Genomic DNA, 27,504 nt, shown 5'->3' on the forward strand with positions numbered 1-27,504 from the left:
GTATGGACTTGTCCCCGCACTTTTCCCAAATTTTGTGTTGGTGGTATACCAATGACGCGACCGATATAGTCCATATTCCAACCTGATGCATGACTGGATGAAATAATACGATGTGCAAAGTCTGCACCAATCAGAAACTCCCTGCGAGAATTATCTTGCGGATTTGCCATTTTGGTTGGTGCTGTCAGGATTTTTTTTTTGAGCTTTTCGGCCAATGTCTCAGGAAGCATGGACTTGTACAAGAAAAAAATTTTGCCGTCATAAATGAAGCCGCGAGGGCAATCTCCTAAGAAAAATTTCAAAACTATCCGAGAGAAGCTCTTAAACTTCACTTTATCCGAATTTTGTGTGGGAGGTACCCGAAGGAGTTGACCGATGTAGTACATATTGCAACAGTTGGTAACTTCTGTCCTGCGACGGTACAACTTTTTTCCTCTTGAGAAAATTGCCCAAAAGCTATAGAAACCCCCTTAAGGGCGATATGTTTAAACGGAGCAACTGACATTGGTTCAAATTTCCCCCTTCGTAATATTTTGCCCAAACTTAGTTTAAGTTCAAAAATGACCTATATATATCGGTCAACTTCTTTGGGTACCTCCCTCACAAATGTTCAACATTTTTGTTTAAGTTCGAGGATCCATTGGAAATTTTTTACCGAAGGTACTCCTTGTGGTTCTGTGTGCACCGATATTTTGTTTTTCTTGTGGAAGCCCATGATTTCTAAAATAATGGTCCAAAAGCTCTAAATTATAGTGAAATAACTGGTGGATTCAATTTCTAACGAAAGGAATGACTCCCGAAAAAATATCTACTTTCAAAATGGACCATGTTCGTCCATTCTTTCAGGTACCTCATCCATATCCATTTTTTCGTATTTTCATACGCCCAAAAAGGGCCACAGAGTTCAGAAAACATTCTAAATACACAAATTTTGTAGTAAATGACATTGATTGTGTAACCGGTAATCGATCTGCCCATAGATGAAGTTTTCAATTTATACAGGCTGAGGTTATATCTCTGTCGGTAAAGCCGACTGATACTTTTTTTAAAAAGGGTTAATACACTTTGATACGACCAAAAATGTGTCTCATCGAAATAATGGTTTTAGACCTCAAGAATGTTTGGACGAAATCTATTTCATACAATTTGGAGTCGAATTAGTCATATCCATCCGTACGCGTCTCTGTCTGGTTCGCACGATAAATCTCGAACGGATCAACCGATATGGTTGAAAAGTTTTCGCAAATATGTTGCGCAAGAAAACTCTCGAAAGGAGTAATCGATTGATTGGGTGAAAACGAAAGTGCTTTTTAGGAACTCTTGTCTGATTGACAAACATTTGTTTGCAGCAGATTATGTTAGCTGCCCATTTCACGACGGTACAATTTTTCTCGGGGGCATATTTCCTGAGACAATATCCCAAAAGCTCTTGTCCTTCGGGGATGTTTGTAGGAACATGCCAATGTACATATGTTCTTAAAATTTCTATTCTCACCTTACAAGAATGCAAACAAACATCGATTACCCCTGGTATTCGTTTGTTTTGTAAAGAAGACAATGTCAAGTGTGTTGTTTGCTTCTTATCATCATTGTTTGAATTTTGATTTTTTTTTTGTAGCTAAAAATACCATTGGCAGGAATCCCGCTCTCCCGTTTGTGTAGTACAATGAACATGAATGAATGAAACATGGTAATTAGGTTGTTTTTGATTGTAGTAATTCGTATTGAAGAATGAAACCTCAAGTGCAAAATACACATACCTATAAGGTGAAGATGTTCTGAATGTAAAAGTGCATTGATATCAAGTTGTAGAATCAAGAAATTAAATATTCGCTTGAAGAAAAAACAAAAATGTTACAAAATATAAGTCTGGAGTATTTCCCCAATGGCTTTACTTCATATTACTCTCTAATACAAAACCAACATCATGATTTCATTCCGTTGCCGAGAATCAATCAAATATCAATCTTCAAATTCCCTGTATATATATTTTTAGGACAATTATTTTAATAGAAGTATAACAAATTATATTCTGAAATCCAGGTTTACTTAATTATTTCTCACAAAATTGTACCTAATGAATAACTTTGGGTAATTATCGTTTGGAACATCATCGCACGGAGGAAGGACCTCCCAGGCGCTTCAGTGAGCTGCCCATTTTTCGCGTGGTTGAGAGGTTTTTAGGGTCATCATCACAGCCAGATCTCCAGCCGAGGCGACGGGACTAACAAATTAGCTTCGTAATACTAACCCTGAACACACAAAATTTATTAAATTGTGTAAAAAAACAAATAAGAAAGTATCGTCAACTGTGCTAACAGAGAGTTATCTTTTAAACTATGCTTTTAGTATGTATCGGAAGGATTTGTGAGTTTCTGGGCCATTATCTCAGGAAGTATGATTTATTTTCAATAAATAAATAAATAAATAAATAAATAAATAAATAAATAAATAAATAAATAAATAAATAAATAAATAAATAAATAAATAAATAAATAAATAAATAAATAAATAAATAAATAAATAAATAAATAAATAAATAAATAAATAAATAAATAAATAAATAAATAAATAAATAAATAAATAAATAAATAAATAAATAAATAAATAAATAAATAAATAAATAAATAAATAAATAAATAAATAAATAAATAAATAAATAAATAAATAAATAAATAAATAAATAAATAAATAAATAAATAAATAAATAAATAAATAAATAAATAAATAAATAAATAAATAAATAAATAAATAAATAAATAAATAAATAAATAAATAAATAAATAAATAAATAAATAAATAAATAAATAAATAAATAAATAAATAAATAAATAAATAAATAAATAAATAAATAAATAAATAAATAAATAAATAAATAAATAAATAAATAAATAAAAAAGTTTGGATCAATCAGAAACTCCCTGCGAGTGTTATCTTGGGTATTTGCCATTTTTGTATGTTCTTTAGACCATTATCTCAGGAAGTACGGACTTGCCCCCGAAAAAAATTGTACCGTTGCAAAGGAACCGTAACAACAAACTGTTGAAAAAAATCAAACGGTCGGAGAGGACCTCTTAAACGTCACCTTTTCCTAATTTTGTGTTGTGAAATACCCGAAGAAGTGCACCGAAGTAGTGGTTATCCCACCATGATTGGATGAAATAATACGATGTGCAAAGTTTGGATCAATCAGAAACTGCCTGCGAGAGTTATCTTGCGGATTTGCCATTTCAGTTGGTGCCGTCGCAGTTTCTTGGAGCTTTTAGGCCATTATATCAGGAAGTATAGACTTGCCCCAAAAAAAATTACCGTTGTAACAGGGACTGTGAAAACAACCTTCTGTCACAAAATTTCAAATAAATCCGAGATAAGTCCTCAAACTGCACTTTTCCCAAATGTTGTGTGGGAGGTATCCCAATGACGGGACCGTTATAGTCCATATTCCAACCTGGTACATGACTGGATGAAATAATACGATGTGCAAAATTTAAAACAATCAGAGACATCCTGTGAGAGTTATTTAGCGGTTTTGCTATTTTAGTTGGCGTCGTTAGGATTTCTTGGAGCTTTTTGGCCATAATCTCTGGAAGCATGGACATGCCCCCGAAAAAAATTTACAGTCGGAAAGAGAGGAGGACAACATGCGGAAACAAATTTCAAACGATTTCAAAGTTTGGACCAAATTTATTGCTACCTTCGAGAGTTATCATTCACATCATTTTACAGAAAAATTTTGAAGAAGTGGACCGATATGGCCCATCTTTGAATTTAAACTAAGTTTTGGGCAAAATATTACGAGGAGCAAAATTTGGTTCGTATCGGTTGATCCGTTCGACAGTTATGGTGCGCACCATCCATACAGACGGGAGGTCATGGCTAAATCGACTCCAAATTGACTGAAACGAAGGTCGAGGGTATAATTAAATCACACAACGAATCTGGGAAATAAAGATTAAAGAACGGTTGTTACTTTAAACGACATGACAATGACGGATCCGAAGAGGCGCACAGGAGAATGGTACGCCGTGTACGTGCCGAAGAAGTTCCACCACACTTGAGCGATGTTGGTCGATGTTGTCCTAATACCGACCACTAACTACCCCAACATGTTGGGTTCAACGTACTACATTATGTTTAGCTTACGGTAGCTAAAAAAGAAGAACGACGAATTGCCACATATCCTGGTGGACATACACTTACGCCAGAGTAGGCCTGTTGTTCAATTTAGAATTCTGCGCCCTTAACAAAATCCCCTAATTGTTACGTTTAAGTTGTCCGGGCAAACCACAGCCATTTGTGACAATATCAGCAGTAGGAACAAGGTTCACTTGAGGTGCCTTGTTGACCACTTACCAAGAAATAAACCAATCTGTGTTAAGCTACGCGACGTCAGTATGATATGCAAATGTTATCGCTACGCAGCGTAAGAATATACAAACCTGCCAGAATGCCATCTGAGGACTACAACAGTGGACACTAGACACCTTAATGAGGTGACGAAGATTTCTACCGGTGCATCAGCACAAAAGGACGTTGCCGATGCAGTACCGGCTTGGTTTTGAATAGTCAGAAAAGCTCTAAAGTTATCAATATGGGGTGATCTTGATCGAGTTTCGACTTGTCCTGTTTGAAAAATGGAATTTCTTGAAGGAAACCCATACTTTTGATGCCATTGTCCTTTTGAAACATCTAATAATCCTTACACCAAAGGACTTTCCTTTTGAGTTAATTTTTTCACAAATTGTGCCACTTTTCATATTTTCACGAAAAATAAATAGTATATTAACTTTTGCGATATAAATTTTAGTCTCTTTTGGATTCGAACCGTACATTTGCTAATCTAAGCAAATATTGCGCACTTTTAATTGTTATTACCGAAGACAACATTCGTGTCTCTCGAATAAAAATAATTGTTTGTTGTTTCAATAAGTTATAGTGCTTTTCATCCCTAATACATTTTGGTTTCAGCGGTGTATACTAACTTTTGGGACAGAATGTAAATCTTCATTTTATTGCTTCCAGCTCTAAGTTCAGAAAGGATACCACCTGAATAGGATTAGTCCAAAGTGAGCGTGGGGTCAGGTTAGTCGGTTTGGTTGGGAAATTAAACAGGTGCTGCGTAGTATGCGTACCGGTACCACATCACAGTGGATCCACTTGTATGGAGAAAGTGGCCAAAAATATTTAGAGTGTAAAAATCAAGCCAATGCGCCGGTTACAGCTTTGTGTTGCTGCGAAGACTGTTTTAAGAAACCACGAGCGTAACATTCTCCCCCCCTTCCCCTCTGGAGGGGGTATACGGTAAGAATTGTTTTATGCTGTTAATACAAAATGACATGAACAAAGGTCCCGATTATCTTATGATGCAAAAATAGGCTTAGGGAAACAAAACAATCTCCAAAACAACATAAAATTCAATCAATTTAGCGGATTAAAAAAATCAAAATTTTTGTCTGAAAATTGGTAAAATTTTTGGTATAGATCTTATAGCGTTCTTCCTGGAAGGCACGTACCGCCAACGTAAGACAAATTTGGAAGAAGATTTCTTCATCTTGCCACTGATGCCAATTATGTTAATTTACGTGGTCAGATAACAGAGTTATACGCTAATATATCCATAGAAACACTATTCTAGGGCAGCTTTAGTCAGCGTCCCACAATTTATAGTCTGGCACTAGATGGCAGCTGCTTTTAATACTGAATAATCTTAAACCCGTGACCTACTTTGGAAAATTATTCCCGAGGTGGGCACTGGTGGGCATCATGACTAAAACCTTAGGTCAAATTTAAGTATATGATCGAATTGGCATTACTAAATACACTGAAAAAATATGCAGCTAACTAGAATTCTACAACACGCTAAAACACTATTTTTTAATGAAAACTATGCCATAACCTCCTCCTTCAAAATCCACTATAATATTTTGCCATACGTATTAGTTTCGCGATATTTTGAATATATTTACTTGCACTCAAAATATATGTAGGTTGTACTTACAACAAAAAATATTAGTCAAATGTTCCGACTTTTGAAGCTATTATTAAGAAGATCGCGATCGAATGAAATAAAAACTAATATACTTTTAAAAAGGTCCATGTCATAGCTGTTAGAGTTGCCAGATGTTGTACCAAAATTTTGACATTCATTTTTTTATTTTTGGCCAATGGGTGGATCCACTGTGCACATGCTGGGTAGATATTCCGCGTGCCACCAATCTTGGCCCAGTAAGAATTGAGGCTTCGGCACCAACCAGATCTTAGTTGTGCCAACTCTCGACTCTCGTTTGCCTTGGCAGCTGTTGCTCTTACGCTGCCACGGGTGGTGGGTGATCACCGAGGACGATATTCGCTCTATAGGCTGCCAGAGCCTCAGCGACCGCATCAGTGTGAATAAATCTCAAACCTGTCTGATAAGAACTTTGATCTAGAGGTTTTCTTTTATATCTCTGGACCTCCCTTTCCAGATCACGATAATCCTCCCTGACTCACGTGAGGGGTTCAAGCATGTCCACCAGTTGGTGATTTGGGTGGTCTTGCCTATAGCATCCAAGCAAGTACTGCATCGTCAACATCCTGTTGTGTGGCGCAGTAAGAATCCTGGTCTCTTCATGTAAATGGTCCACTGCAGACATGAGGTGACACCCTGTAGCTGTTCTCAGGGCAGCATTCTGGCAGATTTATAAGTTATGCCTTTGCGCATTACTTAAGTTAGCAAACCACGCTGACGCCGCATAGCTTCCCACCGACCGAGTTATCGCGTTGTATGTGGTTAACAAGGTTTCTTTATTCGCACCCCAAAATGCTGCCGGCTAGAGACTTGAGGCTTGTTTCTCAGCTTATCGCAGACAAGTGTGGCATGGTCGAACGAGTTATATATGCTATCGAATGTGACCCCTAGGACTTTGGGGTAGTTTGTGGTCGGAATAATTGCACCGTCGTCCTGTACATTCAGTGGGAGCTTCATTTGCGCTATACCTGTGGTAAACAGTGGTGCATATTTTCATATTACTCGCCTGGAAGAACTCTACAAGATCAATTAGATAGGCGTTTAGCCTGTCACAAACGTTACCGATGTTGGAACCTGATGCCATGAGTGTACAATCATCCGCGTACTTAGTTAACTCAATGCCCTCGGGAGGGCGTGGAATTACAGAAAGGTAGAGGTTAAACAGTTCCGTAGATATCACCGCTCCTTGTGGAGCTCCCTGCTTCACTCTACGGGGTTTGGACTTCCTCTCTCTGAATTTCACGTATGACTGGCGACCACACAAATAGTTGATGACCCAGCGTTTCAGACAAGGCCTCGAACAGCCTAGCATGACTGACCGTATCAAACGTTTTGGTCAGATTCAATGCTACCATCACTGTTCTGTGGCATGGTTTGTCCTGGTTGAGTCTTCGTCCAATATATGTATGTGAAAATGGAGTGCAGCGCTGTTGTGATACTATGCTGCTCCCGGAACCCGTGTTGATGATCCGCAACTGGATAACACGTTCTAATGCTGAGGAGTAACGCCTCGATTATCTATGCTACTGGCGATAGAAGTGAAATCGGCCTGTGTGACTCACCTTTGCTGGCATCTTTGCCAGGTTTCAGCAGCGGGACCATCCTGCCCATTCCAGGCATCGGGAACTATTAGGGTGGCTAGCGATAAGTTGAAGACCTTACTTAAATACTCGACTCCCGGGTCATCCAGCTGTTTTAGCATCGCCATTGAAATTCCCTCAGGTCCAAGCGTTTTGGATGACTTTGCGCCTCGGATAACTTCTGCAACATCATCCATCGTAAATTGTGGCAGTTCTTTCTCGGCTGGAAGAGATCGCAAACGACGTAAAACACTTCTCTTCGCCCTTTCGATAAATTGTCGGCAGAAATAGCCTGCGCACCCCTTCGGATTTGTCACAGCCAGGCCTTTAAAATTGACAGATGTCCGATCGTCTCTCCTACCAGGGTTCGATAGCGCCTTAACCGTTGTAGCACTTCAGATGTTCTAGCCACTTTTTCCGCTTGTGTTCACCGACTAATCTATTGACTTCCATTGTCAGTTCTTTGACTCTGGGGTCATTAGGGTTCGCGCGGCGAAGCTCATCACGCTCATTAGCTGATCCCGTCGCCTCTGCTGAAAAATTAGGTCTTATTTCAGGTATTCGACCAGCAGGAATAAAGCGAGCGGCTGCATCAGTGATGATGTCTCGAAATGTCCTCTCTGCTACCCGAACAACAGAGGGATTGGGCAGTTTTCTGAAGCGTTGATTAGTGAACTCTCTGAAATCTTGTCAATCCTCTTTCCAATGGATAATGAAAGTACGGGGTTCAGAGGTTATGAAGTCTGGTGGTATATTTATAGAGATGAGGATTGGGAGATGGTCCGGCCCAAGGGAAATGACGTGTTGCCATGTCACGTCATTTGTCAGACAGGGTGGACTGTGACAGACCCCTTTAATCCTGTTGAGTGCGTCCTCGTTCACAGTGCAGAATGTGGAACTATCTATTTGCTCAGGGCAGGGCTGAATGTCATAACTCATGATGCGCATTAAAATCCCCTAGGACCAGCCGGTTATTACCTCGCAACAGAGATCTGATGCCGTGATCATCCCAGCCGTAACCTAGTGGATAAGCTTCCTCCACTCTGGCACTTCAGGAGAGATTCTCTTAGAGAAAGAGAGAGAGACATACATATGTCAAATTGAACAGTGTGAACCAGGGATGCCAACTGTTCCGAGGTAAAAATCGCTACAGCCACATACGCACCATAGGTCTGTAGCGATTTTTACCTTGAAACAGTTGACATTCCAGTGGTTTTTGTACGTCAAAAATCACCACAAGTAGCGGGAAAACCACCAAGTTGTCATCCCTGAGTGTGAACCTCTAGATCAACGAAACAGATTTGATGTTAACATATGTGGAACCAAACCTATTATTTCAATGAGTTCATTTCTGGCTGTGACAATCGGAATGTTTGAGAACAAGTGTTCCGTTGACACGGCAAAGGTGGAATATTTTCTTTCTCATTAGTGCTGGTCGATATAAAAGGCGCCAATTGTTTATCTTTAAAACACTTGATTTGTTTTCAACTCATTTCCAGCTCTGCTCCACGTGCTTTAGCTAATAGAGATGTTTACGCTAAGCTAATTGTAGCAAAATTTATGCAATACCTTCTTATTAGGAATACGTGACTATGAATAGTGTAACAAAAACAACAACAAACAACATGTGCTTTAAAAGCCATAACGGGGATAAGTTAAAATATTGACGTTTTTATGGCCAATTTAAATTCTGAAAGAAAAATAAAACATCAACTGAGAGAAAAAAAATATTAGTCATATTTGTATCACATGAACTGATGGACTGTTACTACAATGTGAGAAGGGTATAGTAAGATTTACAGTTTTCTCTAACAGATGCAAGAACCTTATGCTAAGTTTACATTTACGAAATCCACTCGATTTTAACTGTCAATTCCATAGCTCAAACGTCAAATGAAATCTCATCTGAAATCCATTGGATTTCATTTGACGTTTAACCTATGGATTTGACAGTTGAAATCGAGTGGATTTCGTAAATGTAAACCAAGCATAAGAGTCATTTTCCCTATAGATGTCGTTTATGTCGTTTATTACTAATTCAATAAGAAGTCAAAGAAGCTTGTTTTTCTTTACATGCTGGAGTTTATAACTTAACCTCATTTTGTCACTTCATAAAACGTGTTTTTTCAACCCCTTATAATTATTGGTAACGTGTCCCAAATGATCATTACGTTACGATATTATTGCAGTTACCAAAAGATAAATAGAATTCAACAAGGCAAATAAGAAACAAAAAACAAATAAAAGAATTATTTGCTGATCTGCAACTGGCGGCTGCTGGCGGCAACATCAGCAACCAACAGCATCTTTAATTTGCACTTGCCTTGGCTGTAACAAGGCTGCTGGTAAAACTTGTGCAAACAAATGACAATTTACTTCCAAACAGAGGGACATTTCACACTCACACCCACCCACACCAAAAACACAACATTTTGTCAATTTATTTATTCAGAAATTAATTCACGTCGTTTGTTTAATTTAAGAAACAAATAAAAAAGAAATTAACATCACAATTATTCGATATTAAGAGGAAATGTAAATATGTATCTGTAGAGTGAAATTTACAAAGATGTTCGGAGGCTTAAGTTGTTGTTTGTTAATTAAAGATCACATTTTTTTGTTGGTATAATAAATATTTAATTGAAAATAATAGCAATCATCAGATGTGTTTTTTAAGAAAATCTAATAAATTGTGACGCATTAATTTTTTTTTCGAAGAAAAGTACATTGTATTGAGAAGAGTTTTGGTCCCCATGTACACGTATGATTTCTGCGGTCATTCCAAATGTTAATCATACTTCTTCTTTCTTCTTTATTTGCCTATTCGTTTTACGAATTTATGGTGATCAATGCAGTTACATAAAATTTATTAAGTCCTCGGCACATACGGTCCGTTTAGTGACACGTTGGGACACCCGTTGTCGCAAAAAAGTTAAATTATGTTTAACTTTAATGCGTCAGCCACATTGTTTTTCAAAAAACTTGGCATCACTTACACTTTTTTCATGTGGTTGTTGTACCGCGACGCTCAACGCATCGTATGTGCCGAGCGCTTTACAGTATATTCGGTATATATATCAAGCTTTTTGTAGAAAATTAACTTATGTTGAAACTGAGGTACGGGGTATTGTAACTCGCTATCAGTTTTACTATACCATAACTTTTGACCGCATTTCGGCAAAATAAACGGTTTTAGCCCGATTCACCGAGGGGTTTCTTAAAATAATAATTTGAGCGGAAGCTGTGGTCGTACTAATGTAAAAAAATCGGAAAAAATCGTTGAAATAAATGAGTTTCATTATGTTATTTTCCAATTAGTGGTTTTACAACACAATGTAGAGCTTAATGCTCAAAGGAGAAGTTAAAGAACACACTTCAGAGTTGAAGTTTCTAATGTATGATTTTTTAATATATCCACTGTATCTACCTCAAACGGATGCTGACATTTTGAAACCTGAAAAATGGGGTTTTTTGAATTTTTGTTTTAATCGTGACGCGCAGCTGGATTTCCCTAAAAGTCTATTATTGGATTGTAGTACTCGCGATTTCGCATTTTTTAATGTATAACATGAGGGTGTAGCCCTCACAGGATCACAGTAATCTGCGCCTAAACACGAAATTTTTGTGCGTAAATTTTTCTCAAAAACCTATTTTTTTGGTTTAAAATTTACAAACGTCATTCGATTTCCGTGAAAACCAGCGTAAATTTAGTTGTTTTACGTTCTGAATCTAACAAGCCACGACGCGTAAAAATCCACCCACAAGATCGGCGGATATGATACCCCTCAAATTTCGAAAATGTGCAAAAAATTATTTTGAAAATATCGCATATTAAAACGCGTTTTGGATGTGTCAGTTCTACTTAAATAAATAGATCGATACGCGTGTTTAAACTGCGCGAAAATAGATATTTGAAAACTCTCGTAAATCCAGAGATATAATAGATTTTTTCTAAAAATTTAGTGCGATGCTACATCCACGGTTCTTGATGGATCGCATTGAAACGGCATAGAAGGATGTATTTTTTAATGGTGATTATTGATATCGGATGCGCATAAAATGTAAATGAACTTCGCGGAAATTATGACCATTTTACTGTATTTTGCACCCTAATATGCAGCAGATGCTACATCGTGGCCGCCAAATAGAATTTGACAAACTGTACATCAAATAAAAGGGATTGATTAGCTGTGTTGGAAAATCGGATGCGCATCATGTCATTTTCATAATTACGCGGTTTATATGCGTCTCAAATATTGTAATATTCAATATAACATTATTTTAACGTTATGCCACAATTGGAATTCCTTGTGATTTAATATAAGGTTCTAATAATATTATCTAATAGGAAAACTATAAGCGAACAATTTGTTACAACGGAATATCATCATTATTGCGTGAAATTTTGACGAAAATGCCGAAGAAATCAAACATTTTTTCTCCAACTTTTCCTATAAAACCATAAAAAATAGAATTAGAATAATATGATTTTAATTTTTTCGTAATATTTTCTTCGTATTTTTGCAAATAACATGAATACTATAGCTCCAACCTTCACAACTTAGGTTTCATTTTATTCCTCAAAATGTCTGGATGCTGTTATAATTTTTTTTATATTTTTCGTAACTATGAGCGCTATTGTTTCAAAAATATGTTTGTAAATACGTGAAATTATTTACCAAAGTTGATTTTTTCGCGAATCCATTGAGACTTCGTGATTATTTTTTGCATCATCGCAAAGGTTACGAATTCAGTTAACGATAATAGGATATAACAGCTAACTATATTAAGCCGCGATTTTTTTAGAATTTTTTCTAATTATCATAATTAAAACGGTCATATCTATTGCGCGCAACGATCAAAGTTAGTAACGAAAACAGATTTGGAATGCTGATTTTTTTCTTAATCTATGTACCAAAAATCATTGATGTAGTATCAAAAAATTTTTTTGATTTTTTTGAAATGGAAAAGACAATTTTAGACATTTTTCCTGATATGTATTTATAAGTTGTTGATTATTTCAGCAAAAGATTGTCGATTTCTGCACTCGCTGAGTAGAGTTGCAACATCATTTATACCGGTCCATTCCTGAATATTGTTTGTCCAAGACTTCTCTTTTCTTCCTCTGGACTGTCTTCCATCTATTTTGCATCGGATAATGTTTGGGAATAGTTTGTATTTGTTGTTTCGCATGATGTGTCCAAGATATGCTGGTTTTCGTTTCTTTATTGTACGTATAAGCTCTTATTCTTGATGTATTCTTTGCAGCACTTCATTGTTCGTTACAAACTTGGTCCATGGTATTTTTAGAATTCGTCTGTAGGTCCACATCTCAAAAGCTTCAAGTTTCTTCATGTCGGCTGCCTTCAGGGTCCACATTTCGACTCCATATTGCAAAACTGCCCATACATATGTTTTCAGATATCTTAATTTTAACTTTATATTGATATCATGACTCACAAAAATTTTCTTGTATTTTATGAAAGCTTCTCTCGCCATTTCAATTCTGCTTCTTATTTCGTTTGAAATGCTCCATTTGTCATTTATATATTACCAAGGCATTTAAAACTATGTACTCTTTCCACGTCGATATTTTTATTTTTAAAGGCGTTTGATTACCCATACTCTCCCATGTACTTAGTCTTTTTAATGTTTATCTTTAAACCGTAGCTTTCACTGTGTGCTGCCAGTCTATGTAGTACGTATTGGAGTCCTGCAAAGCTATCAGGTAGTATGGTTGTGTCGTCTGCATATCTAATATTGTTGAGAAAAGTACCATTTATAAGAATTCCTTTTTTGATATCGTTGATTGATTCTTGGAATATTCTTTCGGAGTAGACATTGAACAATATGGGGGATAATATGCATCCTTGTCTCATACCTTTAGATATTACTATGTCTTCTGTACATTCTCCATTTACATCCACATGTGCAGTCTGGTGCCAATACAAGCTTTTTATGCATCGAATTTCATTCTGTCCAATACCAATGGACGTTAGAACCTTTATCAATTTATCATGTTGTACTGTGTCAAAAGCCTTCTCGTAATCGATAAAGCATATGTATACATCTTTTTGAACAGTTTTATATTTTTGGACTAGGATTTGTAGGGATGAAAGAGCTTCGCGTGTTCCCATGCCTTCTTTAAAACCAAATTGGGATGCACCCATAATTTTCTCACACTTCTCATATATTCGCCCATGAATTATTTTTAGTAAAATCTTCAAAGCATGGCTCATTAAGCTGATAAGTCTATAGTCACTGCAGTGTTTCGGTTGGTTTTTCTTTGGAATCGTTATAAACGTTGATCTCAGCCAATCATTTGGGTATTCTCCGGTCTCATATATGTAGTTGAATAGCTTGATCAGGATATTAATGTTATCTCCCTCTATTAACTTTAGTATTTCCAATGGAATCTCGTCAGGACTACATGCTTTTTTAACTTTTAAGGATTTTATCGCTGACTCAATTTCTTGCTTGGTTATAGATGTTCCTTCTGGCGGTTCATTTCTCATCATCTCATAGGTAGATCGGTTCTGGTCGGTAAACATGAGCTTTATATAATCTTTCCATATTGCCATCTTTTCCGATATATCAAAAATAGGTTCATTTTCATTATTGTATAAAATTTTTGGTATTGATTTGTGGTATACGCCTGCCATTTCTTTGCTTTTCTTGTGAAGATTGAAATCGTCATTTAACTGTTGCAATCTTCCAATCTCCTGGCATTGTCTGTTTATGAGATTATTTTTCGCATTTCTGATTGCAGATTGTATTTCTCTATTTAATTCGTAGTATATTTCGTAGTTTCGATTTTTATGTTTTCGACGTTCCTCCATCGGATCCAGTATCTCCTTTGTCATCCATTGATTCTTTTGTGTTTTTTATGATTCCTAGATTATTGTCCGCTATGGATTTTAGGGTATTTTTAACAGAATTCCACATCTGTTCACTATCTGTAGCTTCAATTCTTCTAAATTCTTGATCAATGATCTCTTTCATTCTGGTCTTAACTCTTGGTTCCTCCAGTTTTCCAGTATTGAGTTTTCCACGTATTGTTCTCTTTAAGTTTCTCTTCAATTTCGCTCGTATTTTTGTCATTAACAGGATATGGTCCGATGGAACATCTGCCCCTAGGTATGTGGATGTCTTCATTACAAACGAAGAAAAACGTTTATTGATCAATATATCGACGCCTCCAAACAATAGTATGCTAAGTCGACTTATCACATTTTCAAGTTCTTTACATTTTTATATTTAAAGTCCTTTAACTTAAATTCTGTCAAATTTTGGTAATGATCGGACAATCCGAACAGAAGTTATTAACAAATATTTACTTAGCATAGTACTGAAGTTCAAAGAAATTTCCAAACTTTGAGAGCTTCTCCTGCAAAACTCACTTTTTAGACTTAGCATACTATTATTTGGAGGTGTCGAACGTCCTTTAACTTAAATTCTGTCTAATTTTGGTAATGATCGGTCAATCCGAACAGAAGTTATAAACAAATATTGACTTAGCATAGTACTGAAGTTCAAAAAAATTTCCAAACTTTGAGAGCTTCTCCTGCAAAACTCACTTTTTAGACTTAGCATACTATTATTTGGAGGTGTCGATATAATCTATTTGGTTTCTTATTATTTTTGTTGGTTTGTCTAGAGGGGATTTCCAGGTATACATTCTTCTTTTTGGCAGGCAGAACATTGTATTTGTAATTTGAAACCCATATTCCTTACAGAATTGAATAAATCTGTCACCTCTATCATTTCTCTCGCCTAGTGCAAATTTGCTGTTATGCCTGGTACAATATCTTGTCCAACTTTGGCATTAAAGTCTCCTTGGATGATATTTATATCATGGTAAATCATACGTTTTAAGCGAAAAAAATTGTAAAATTGAATATCAGAATAAACTCAGCTTTATAACTGTCCACGGCGCTCTTGAACCAACTTTAAATGGGAGGAGCTTACAACTGGGAAGTTTTTGCGGATTCTGAAACTACAATGTTTATAGATAAGAAAAAAACAAAAAAATCGCCGTATCGCTTTTTAAACAAATCGCGATCAAAAAAATGTGAACACATTTGTAGAGTTTTTTAGGTTTTCACGATTTTGCTTGAAAACCGCAAGTCCTATCGAAATGGGATAACTTTAAATGACAACCGCTTACGCCTGGGAAGTATCTGCGGATATTGAAACAGCAATGTTCATAGATGAGAAAATTTCAAAAGCAAGAAAATTTAGTTGGATATATCAGGAAAACTCCTTCAGTTAGCACCTTCACAACAGTTCAACATTTTTGCTAAAGTGCAGTTTAAGGGTGGTTCGGGGGATCAGTTTTAAATTGTCTCTGAATCTAGTCCCTCTGGTCTTGATTATAATAATGTATTTTCCTGACATAAAGGCCCGTAAGCTCTTAAAACCCCTGCTGACAGAAACTAAAACAACTGATGACCACAAACCACGGCGGCCGGTTATATGCACCGCATTGATTCGGGGGAATCTTTAAGAAAGGGACGTTGCATCAAAAATCGTGCATTTGTGTTCGTATACTTTTCACCATGGATGGGGCAAATACATCCCGGAATGCTTAAGCCTTTTTGTTCCTTGCCGGGTTGTGGGAGATCTCCGAGCCATGGATCCCTTCCCTTTGCCAGATCCGCATCCACCACATGTCAACATTGGTGAGATGTCACCCCAGGACATGGACCTACCTTCCTTATACACCAGTAATAGGCTGTCGCTATGTCGCTTGAGCTTGACTCTATTGACCGACCTTTACTATTGAGTTGGCAGTAAAGTGGCCCATGATTAGTTGTACCCTGCGTTATATTCTTGATATTAGTTAACTTTTGGAGGGCAATAACCGTCTGGAGGACAATGCTCATCATGAGCTTGGACTTTCCGTCATAGGCAATGTCCTTGGCTGAAACCATCTACTGGTTATCGTATCCACCCGACACCATAACCTCTGACCGCCATACTTTTTTGAACTATGGAAAAGCTAACTGACTGGCAAAGGTTCAGAGAATTTGCCAATCACAGCTTTAAAGAGATGCCAATTTTCTCAGATTCTCGGGTAGCTGAGAGAATTTTTAACAGCTACAGCAGCCAGCTACATATCTGGTAGAATATCCGAAATTAGGTGGAATTTGACAGCAGATGCGATGACACAAGCAACTGAGCGTGATGAGCTTCGTCGTACAAATCTAAAGAAATTGGTAGGGTGGTCCCGATCTTTCTCCTGTTGCCAGTAGCGAAGTTTCTACGGACACTACTCCTCACCACGATGAGAAGCAATTTCTCAATTGCCCAAAGTCAGCATGGATTCCGTAACATGCACAGCATTACACGTCATATCCATACATACCAGCTGAAGACTGAACCAAAAAAGGGCGTGCGACCGAACAGTAATGGTGACTTTTGACTTATCAAAGGTACTGTCAACAATGCCCTGCTGTTCGAGGATATAGAGAAGACTACTCTCCAGCCGTGTTTGAAATGTTGGGTGATCAAGTATATGTGCAGACGCCAGTCGTTTGTAGAATTCAGAGACAAGAATTCCAAACCCCGTAGAGTGAAACAGGGAGTTCCCCAGGGAGGGGTGATATCTCTGGAACTGCTTAACCTCTCTCTACCTCTCTGAAATTCCACATCCCCCAGACAGCATAGAGATCGTTATGTATGCGGATGATTGTACGATCTTGGCGTCGGGTCCTATCGTCGATGACATATGTGATAGGTTAAATGTTAACATAGCTGACCTAGTACAGTTCTTCCATTTGAGGAATATGAAAATATCCGCCGCTAAATCCACTGCCACACTGTTTACCACTTGGACGGCTGAAATGAGGCTTCCACTGAACATATTAGTCGATGGTGTACTGATTCCGACCACTAACAACTCCAAAATATTGGGTGAAACATTCGATAGCATGTTTAAGTTGTCCGCACAAGCCACAGCCATTTGCGATAGGATCAGAAGTAGGAACAAGGTCCTAAAGTCGCTGGCCGGCGGGGTGCTCACAATTAAACCTTGTCGACCTCTTACAATGCAATAGGCCGGTCTGTGGTAAGCTATGCAGCGCCAGCGTGGTTTGCGAATGTTAGCGCTACAGTGAAAGAATATTCAAACCTGTCAGAATGCTTTGGCAGTGAGCATCCCAGTCTCGATTTAATGGACAGGCTTGCCCGACCCAGGTACGCCAGGAGAGATCTTCATGACATAGAGCAGCATCTGGCAAAGGGTACACGCACGCTCTTTGGGAGCGTAAATTTACTTACGTATACAACATGTGGAGAGAAAAAAACAATTTAGTCTCAGCTGAGCAGGCAATCAAGAAGGCTTGTACGCAGTGTGACCAGATTTAAAAAAGTCTTGCAGCTAAATCAGCATTAAAATAATGCTAAAAAATGCTAAAATAAATATTAAAATGCTAAAAAATAATGCAAAATTTAAAAACGTTATTTTTTAATAAAATATACCCTCCACCATAGTATAGTGGGTATATTAAGTTTGTTTTTCCGTTTGTAGCGCATTGAAATAATTATTTGCGACCCTATATTCATAATAAGAGTAAAATTCTTAATCGATCTATCCACATCCACAAAAATTGAGATAGGACACTGAATTTTTGGAAAGATTCGTCTTTTGTTTGCAGGCAGGTCCAGTTCGAAGGTGGACTATATCATTCCATATTTTGATACAGCCCCTATAAAACAGTACCGGCCGATTTCACGTATAATGCTGTTTTTGGCTACATTTTCAGGCTGAACGGGCATGATTTGGTATTTAAGGTTCCAAAAACCTTCTCCACCTAAAGTTGTGGACACAGAGTCCACGTTTTGGAATATTTTTTAGCTACATCTTCAGACCGATTTAGTTATAGTTTCGTATTTATATTTCCTTGTGGTAAAAAAACCTATCTACCAAAAAATGCGGATATAGGTTCATGTTTTTGGAATAGCCCCATATAACGGAACCAACCGATTTCGGGTATCTTTTATGTTTTTAGCTACATTTTCAGACCGAACTAGCCGTAATTTAGAATTTAGGGTTGTCAAAAAACGTCTCCATTAAAAATTGGAGACATAGGTCAATGTTTTGGAATAGGCCCCATAAAAAGGTACCGACTGATTTAAATTATTTTTGGGTGTCATTTTGGTTCAAAGTGGTTAAGCAACTTCTTCACCATAAATCACAGTCACATGCCCATTTTTGGGCACCATCGGATTTAGTTTGTATTTTACATTTTCGGGCAAAATTGGATGTCATTTAGTACATATTCCCATGTTGTGCTAGAGCCCCCATATATTTCATGTAGTTTCAAGTTTTAGAAGACTGAATTATTAGTATTTGGGGATGCCAGTGGTCAAAAAACTTTTCCACCTAAAATAGTGACATTGGTACTTTCGTAACAAGAAGGAAAACTAACTATTCCATATCACTTCTGAAAATTTCATTGTGGAGGGTATAACAAGTTCGACACGGCAAACTTAACGTTTTTTACTTGTTTTATTGTATTTGCTTATTCACATTTCCATTCCTTTAAATCAGAGAAAAGACGAAAAACTACGTTGGTTTGAGCTGTTAAAAGAGCTGTTTTATTCAATTCAACCAACATTTATCAGATTTTTTATAAAAAAGTACTAACATATCTCTGCTAAATGCTAAATGGAAATTTTGCGGCTAAATACAAAAAAATAATGCTAAATTTAGCTGCGAAAATGCTAAAATGGCCACACTGCTTGTACGTCGTTTCTTTTGTTTTTTGTGTATGCGTCCCCTTAGCGAAATAACTATTAAGCACGTTATGTCTCCAATACTAAGGCAATCAAGGCAATGTGCGTTGGTATGGGTTGCCTGATGCTGACCTAGAGAGAGAGGTCCAAAGGTATAATAGAGAACCTCTTGACCAACGAGCCTATCAAACAGGCTTCGATAGCATTCACTCGAAGTTAAGATCCGGACGATGCCGCCTCAATTCGCATTGGGCCCGAATTGATGCCACGATATCCAACACATGTCCGTCATGTGGATTGGGACCACACGACACACTGCATTTGTTTAGCTGTACAGCTAACCCCACTCAACCGTCTTCTGATTCTTTATGGACCCATCCAGTCCAGGTTGCAGAATTCTTGAGTCTGGATACAGAGGAACCAGAACGCGACAACTGAAATAATTCACGAACGAACATATATGCGTTACTTACTTAGCTGACCCATTAAAGAACATTTGTTCCATAGACCGAACTAAGAAAATATATCCATTCCTCTCTGTTTTGGAATACCGCGCCTTTTCATTTCTTCATCCACTTGTATGCTCCATCGAAGCTTAGGCCTGCCGATTCTGCGTGCACCGTCATGTGGTATGTATTCACACGCCTTTTTAGCGGGTTCATCATCGCTCATTCTTATGATAAGGCCCAGCCAACACAATCGTTGCATCTCGATACGTTGAACTATATTCATGTCTTTGTATAGCTGATATAGCTCGTGGTTCATACGACGTCGATATTCACCGTCAACGCAAATCGGCCCGTAGATCTTTCGAAGAATTTTCCTCTCAAACACACCAAGCACTGCCTTATCTGCTTGCGCAAGTACCCATGCTTCGGAGCCATACATTAGCACGGGTAGTATCAGCGTTTTGTATAGTGTTATTTTTGTTTGACGAGATGTGGCTTTGTTTTTAAATTGCTTACTTAAACCATAGTAGCATCTGTTGGCCAATACAATTCTTCTTCTTATTTCACAACTGATGTTGTTTGTTGTGTTAATGGCAGTGCCGAGGTAGACGAAGTCTTTAACTACCTCAAAATTGTAGGTACCAACTTCCACAGTTGGTCCGAGCTCTATGGACGCTTTGCGCGTCGACACCATCAATTTGGTCTTTTCGCCGTTTACCACCAGACCCACTTTTGCAGATTCTGCTTCGACCTTCATAAAGGTATCAGTTACTTCCTTTACTAATCGTCCCATGATGTTTATATCATCAGCATAGGCAAGTAACATGTGGCTATTGGTGTAAATTGTGCCATTTCTTTTGACATTTGCATCTCGTATTACCTTTTCCAGCAAAATGTTGAATAGGTCACACGAAAGGCTGTCTCCTTGTCTGAAACCTCTTTTGGTACTGATCTGTTCGGAGAGGTTGTTTCAAATTTTAATTGAGGACCCAGTATCAGTTAAAGTCATCTTACAAAGCCGGATGAGCTTTGCAGGGATACCAAATTCAGACATTGCATGGAATACCTTTGATCGGAGGGGACTGTCGAATGCTGTTTTATAATCGACAAAAAGGTGATATGTGTCGATCTGCTTCTCTTGGGTCTTCTCCAGGATATCTGGTCAGTGGTGGACTTGCCAGGTCTAAAGCGTATGGTCCAATTATCTCGTTGACCATAGGCTATAGTCGTTCGCACAATATCCCTGACACGATATTGTAGGCAATAGGGAGTAGGCTTATGTCCCTATAGTTAGAGCATACAGTCTTATCTCCCTTCTTGTGGACGGGGCACAGGATACTTAGGTTCCAATCGTCGGGTACTCGTTCTTCCTTCCAGATGGTGCTAACTAGCTGATGAATACACCTTATCAGCGTGTTGCCTCCGGTTTTGAACAGCTCGGCTGGTAAGCCATCGGCTCCTGCTGCTTTATTATTCTTTAGCCGGTTGATTGCTGTTTTTACCTCTATACCATCTTCTGGGATTGGATCTGTGGTATCATCGTCTTCGCTACTATTGGATACCAGCAGATTGGAGAAATGTTCCCTCCATATCCTGAGCACGCTATCTGTATCTGTTACCAGATTACCTTGCTGGTCTCTACAGGAGGATGTGCCTGTACCAAAGCCATCTGTTTGATGTTTCACTCTTTGGTAGAATTTTCGGACTTCATTCTGGCTCCTGTACATATCGATTTTTTCACACTCCTGCTTTTCCATTTCTCTCTTCTTCTTGCGGAAAATATGTTTCTCCTCTCTCCTTTTCTCCCGATATCTCTCTCGTGCCCTACGCGTTGCTACTGATTGTAAAGTAGCTCTATGTGCCGCATTTTTCTCTTTGGTAGCAGCCCGACACTCCTGGTCATACCCTGAATTCCTTTGTGGAGGTCTCTGGAATCCAAGGATGGATTTTGCGGCTGTTTGCTTGGAGTGGGCAATATTTTGCTATTGTGTTGCTATGTTATCATACAAGGGGAGCTCGCATTAAGCAATTGGGCTAGTTGAGTGGAATATGCTGTAGTTATCTGTTGTGTTTGCAGCCTATCGATGTCCAACTTCCGCGTTGTGTCTGTTCGTGCTTTATTTGCAACGTTTAGACGGGTACGTACCTTTGCTGCAACAAGGTAGTGGTCCGAATCAATGTTTGCGCCTCGGAACGATCGTACATCCAACACGTTCGATGAATGTCTTCCATCTATCACAACATGGTCAATTTGATTACTTGTTATTTTATCTGGAGACAGTCAGGTGCCCTTATGAATATCGAGATGATTAAATCTGGTACTGCTAACTACCATGTTTTTTGCAGCTGCAAAGTCTGTCAGCCTCATACCATTGTCAGATGTTTCACTGTGGCGACTGAATTTCCCGACTGTTGGCCCAAAGATATTCTCCTTTCCAATTTTGGCATTAAAATCGCCTAGAATGATTTTAATGTCATGGGCAGGGCAACGGTCATATGTTTCTTCTAAGCGCTCGTAATGGGTACTTTACACAATATGTTTTTTACATATGGGTTGTCACTTTTTATATACAAAGTGTATATGCAAAGTGAAGGTACGAAGGTACTAACCGATTTTGTCCATACTTTACACATCTTAATATTTCAACGAGTGAAATGTAAAGAATTACATATGGAATAAACCGAATTGCAAATGAAATTTTAGAATTACAATTGAAATGCTTCGAATTACAAATGGAATTATCAAATTACAATTGAAATTGTATGAATTACAAATGGAATTTCTTTTTTTAATTCAAATTATTCGATTCGTAATACGAATTATTCCTTTTGTAATTTGAGTTATTCCATTTTTAATTCGAATTTGTCTATTTTTAATTCGAATTATTTCATTTGTAATTCGAAACTTTTTATTTGTAATTAATCCCACGGCATCGGGTTGTTTTGTACCGGATTGATCCGAAACTAAAGTGTTTCGGCCAGCGGCTGCCAACCCTGCATCATATTCTGCAACAACAACAAAATGGTACCGCAAAAAGTATTCAAACAAAATCCACGCTTATATGTGTCTCAATATCACCAGACCCTGAGGTTCAGATGGTGTCTCAAAAAAATCCATAAAAATTTACGCTTACAGGTTTGATGGTGCCTCAACAAATAATTTAAAAAAATCCACATTTAGAGCTCTGATGGTGCCTTAAAAATATATAAACAATTCACGTTTATGGTCTAATGCTGCCCTGAAAATATGTTTTAAAAATCTTTGCGTATTCCCCTAAAACCCCTACTAACTCATTACGAGTATTTTAGCAAATCTCCGTAAAAATTCACGTTTATGGTATAAAAATTATATCACCATTTATATAAGTTATAATATGTATTTTAATATGTTTTTTGCAGAGCGTTGGGTGCCACTGCAGTTGAAGACGAGTGCCCGCCGCTTGAAAATGCCTCAACTTTACAACCATCACAGCTAATAACTCGGCTAACGCATGTCTGTCGATATGATCGTTTAGAGAGGCCCATAGGTGAGTAAAGTACATTGTGTCAAACATAAACGAAAAGATTAAAATATATCTCCCCCTTCTCTCTTCTCACATCCACAGAATATGATCCCTTAACAAAGGAACGTTATCCGACCAAAGTAAATGCCCGAATTTACATTTACTACATGCAGAATCTCAACTCGGATTTGTTACAATTTAAAATGCATGCCCTGCTGCAGTTAAGTTTCTTGGATAAACGACTGGCCTTCTCCAATTATGCTCCCACACGAAAGGAAAACATTTTGGGCCAGAAGCAGATGAGTGAACGGCTATGGCTGCCGCACATATTCTTTGCCAATGAACGTGAATCGAATATTTTGGGTACCGATGAAAAAGATGTTCTTGTCTCCATATCACCTCAGGGTCAGGTGATATTCTCAACACGTTTACAGGCAACACTCTATTGTTGGATGAATTTCAAAAAATTCCCATTCGATGAGCAATCGTGTTCGACAGTTCTTGAAAGTTGTAGGTGGAATGAACTTTTCTTGTTTTTCTTATTGTTATTTTTGTTTTTGTTGTTGCTGTTGATAATTATTTAAAATTAATTAAAATTATATCTTTTCGGTTGATTGCTTTTTTGTAGGGATGTACAATACAACGGATCTGACATTGCACTGGGAAGATAAAACACCGATATCGTTCGATCCCGATATGCGCCTAACCGAATACAACATGCAGCGTTATTGGTACAATGAGACCATAGTCAATTCGAATGACATTCACTTACGTCATGGGGCTTTCTGTAAGTATCGAAGAAGGGGAAACAAAAGAAAAAAACAACAACAAAAAAAGATAATGTGGGGTGGAAATACGGATTTTGTTCCGCATAGTAAAGATAATATTTAAAAATTTATAATAATAATTGGTAATGAAAATGGGAAGGAAAATAATTTTAATGGCGTATCAAATTGAGAAACATTTACATATATGAGACGCAATGAAGGTGCTTCAAAAATAGTTTTAAAAAATCCGAGCTTATGGCTCTGATGGTGCTTCAAAATTATTTTTAAACAAGTAGGAAAAGCGTTAAGTTCGGTCGGGCCGAACTTTTTATATCCTCCACCACAAATTTCAGCCAATTCGGTGGATTAATGTGGCCACAACCTTCAAAATACCGAAAATCGGGAGATATCGTCCTATGGGGGCTATATCAAACCGTGGACCTATATAAACATTTTATAGTACAAATGTTTCTTAGCCTCTGGAAATGCAAAATACTAAGTTACAACCGATTCTGTTGTCAAATGGGACCAATACATTCAAAATATATTAAAACAAGTGAGCAAAGGCTATAGTCGGGACGGGGCCGACTATGTGATACCCTACACCACTACCCCTGTGCATAATATGCCTTTTTCTCTCTGGGACCCCCATAAGCAACTAAAATTTCGTGACCATCCGATCAAAGTGAGCTTGTAGCTTGATTGCAAAAAATGGAAGAATTGGATGCATTACCGACTATTGTGGTATCTCCCTTGTTTGACCACCTTCGCCAACCTGCTTTACACCAATGTAAAGGTAATATTTTCTTCTTCCATTGACAGGCTTTGTCGTTGGAATACCCCTACTAAAAGCCAATATATTCACAAAGAATAAAACTTTGAATTTGTCTCCAAATGAGTTTTTCCCCATTCCGACCCCTAAATATTATCCGGCTATCACCAAAATCAATAGGCTTCTTTCTACGTGGGACCCGCATCAACTCCCAAAAAAATTGAGACGATCCGATTAAAATTGCTACCTGTAGCGTAATTACAAACAAATCGGAAAATGGGATGCATTACCGACTATTGCGATATCTCTACTATTTGACCACCTATGACAACCTAATTTACATCGTTGTAAAGGTGATATTTTCTACTTGCCAGATTTTGCTTTTGATATACCTCTTGAAGAAACAGAGATATTGGCTTTGAAATAAAACGTTGACCTTTCTCCAAATAAGTGTTTGCCCATTCCGACCCCTGAATATTATCCGACCATCATCAAAATCAATAGGCTTCTTTCTTTTTGGGACACCCATTAACCCCCAAAACTTCGTGACCATCCGATCAAAATTGCGACCTGTAGCGTGATTACAAAAAAATCGGAAAATGGAATGCATTATCGGCTATTGCCATATCTTTGCTATTTGACCACCTAAGACAACCTGTTTTACACCATTGTAAAGGTGATATTTTCTACTTTCCTTTCCAGGTTTTGCTTTTAAATACCTCTTAAAGAAACAGAGATATTGGCTTTGAAATAAAATGTTGACTTTTCTCCAAATAAGTGTTTGCCCATTCCGACCCCTAAATATTATCCGACCATCACCAAAATAATATGCTTCTTCATCTGTGAAACCCCCATTAACCCTGAAATTTTCGTGACGATCCGATCAATATTGCGACCTGTAGCGTGATTTCTATTGCGATATCTCCGTTATTTGGTTACCTACGCCGACCTAGTTTGCATCATTGTAAAGACGGGATCTTCTACCTGCATAGTCAATCTTAGCTTTTGGAAGATTTTCAACCAAAGCTGTGATATTTGTCAATATAATTAAAATCGCAAAAATAAAAATTGGGGTTTTATTTGCTACTATTGCGATATCTTCGTTGTTTGATCACGTACGAGCACCTACTTTACATCATTAGAAAGGTGATATTTTCTGCTTTCATTGTCAGGTTTTGCTTTTGGTATACCCCATATAGAAGCTGAGATATTGGCTTTGGAAAAAACGTTGTCTTTTTATCCACATAAGTTTTTTGCCCATTCCGACCTTTAAATATTATCCGACCGTCACCAAAATCAATAGGCTTCTTCCCCTCCGGAACCCCCATCAACATCCAAAATTTCGTGACGATCCGATCAAAATTGCGACCTGTAGCGTGATTACAAGGTTTAGATGGACAGACGGACAGACGGACGGACGGACTGACGGACGGACACACATAGCCAGATCGACTCAGCTCGTCGAGACATTCATTTTGATATATATAAGTATGGGTCTACGACCATTATTTCGATGCGTTACAAACTTTTTGGCCAAAACCAACTTATAATACCCTCCCCACATAGTGGTGTAGGGTATAATGACGCGTACTTTATATGGGGCGTTATATGGGGGTAATACCAAAACGTGGACCTATATGAACCAACTTTGGTAGGAATGTTTTTTTGGCCTCTGGAGACACAAAATACCAAATTATAACCAATTCGGTAGTAAAATGGGACAAATATCTTAAAAATTCCTTAAAACGACGACGCGTCACGCGTCATTTTGTATGGGGGCTATACGAAAGCGTAGACCTACATACCCCGCTTTCAATACCAAAAGTCCTACGTACATATAATAGATTTTCCCAAAATTTCATCCACCTACGTCAATCCGTTCGGACGCTAGAGTGATTTTCACAGACGGACAGACGGACGGACATGTCTACATGGATGTAGAATTGCAATCTGATCAAGAATATATATAGTTTGTGGGGTCTACAATGATTATTTCGAGTAGTTACAAACGTAGTGACAAACTTAGTATACCCCCATCCTATGGTGGAGGGTATAAAATCCACGGTTACGGCTCTGATGGAGCCTCAAAAAAATATTTTTAAAAAATCCAAGCTTATGTATGGCTCTGATGGTGCTTCAAAAATATTTTTAAAAAAATCCACGCTTATGGCTCTGATGGTGGTTCAAAAATTTTAAAAAAAAAATCCACGGTTGCGGCTGTGATGGAGCCTCAAAAAATATTTTTAAAAAATCCACGGCTACAGCTCTGATGGAGCCTCAAAAAATATTTTTAAAAAAACCAAGCTGACGACTCTGATGGTGCCTCAAAAAATAGTTTTAAAAAATCCAGGCTTATGGCTCTGATGGTGGTTAAAAAATATTTTTAAAAAATCCACGCTTATGACACAAATAAATGGTGCCTTAAAAATATTTTTTAAAAGATCCACGCTTTTGGCTCTGATGGCGATTCAAATATATTTTTAAAAAATCAAAGCTTATGACTCTAATGTTGCCTTAAAAATTATTTTTAAAAAAATCCATGTTTTTGCCTCTGACGGCGATTCAAAAATATTTTTAAAAAAATCAACGGTTATGGGTCTAATGGTGAATTAAAATTATTTTTAAGAAATCCAAGCTTATGACACAAATAAATGGTGCCTTAAAAATAATTTTTAAAAAATCCAAGC

General features: G+C 37.6%; 1 protein-coding gene across 1 annotated transcript in view; it reads left to right on the plus strand.

Annotated features, from left to right (window-relative positions):
- Nucleotides 1-27,504, plus strand: part of SecCl (Secretory chloride channel) — a 37,530-nt gene that overhangs the window by 4,066 nt on the left and 5,960 nt on the right. The window contains exons 2-4 of the mRNA XM_073980823.1: nt 23,175-23,302; nt 23,381-23,788; nt 23,907-24,065. Of these exons, the coding sequence (XP_073836924.1) occupies nt 23,175-23,302; nt 23,381-23,788; nt 23,907-24,065 (695 nt within the window). The remainder of the gene's footprint in view (nt 1-23,174; nt 23,303-23,380; nt 23,789-23,906; nt 24,066-27,504) is intronic.

The sequence above is a fragment of the Musca autumnalis genome, unplaced genomic scaffold (assembly GCF_047663935.1).
Source record: "Musca autumnalis isolate F117 unplaced genomic scaffold, ASM4766393v1 scaffold_4, whole genome shotgun sequence".
NCBI classification, from domain to species: Eukaryota; Metazoa; Arthropoda; class Insecta; order Diptera; family Muscidae; genus Musca; species Musca autumnalis.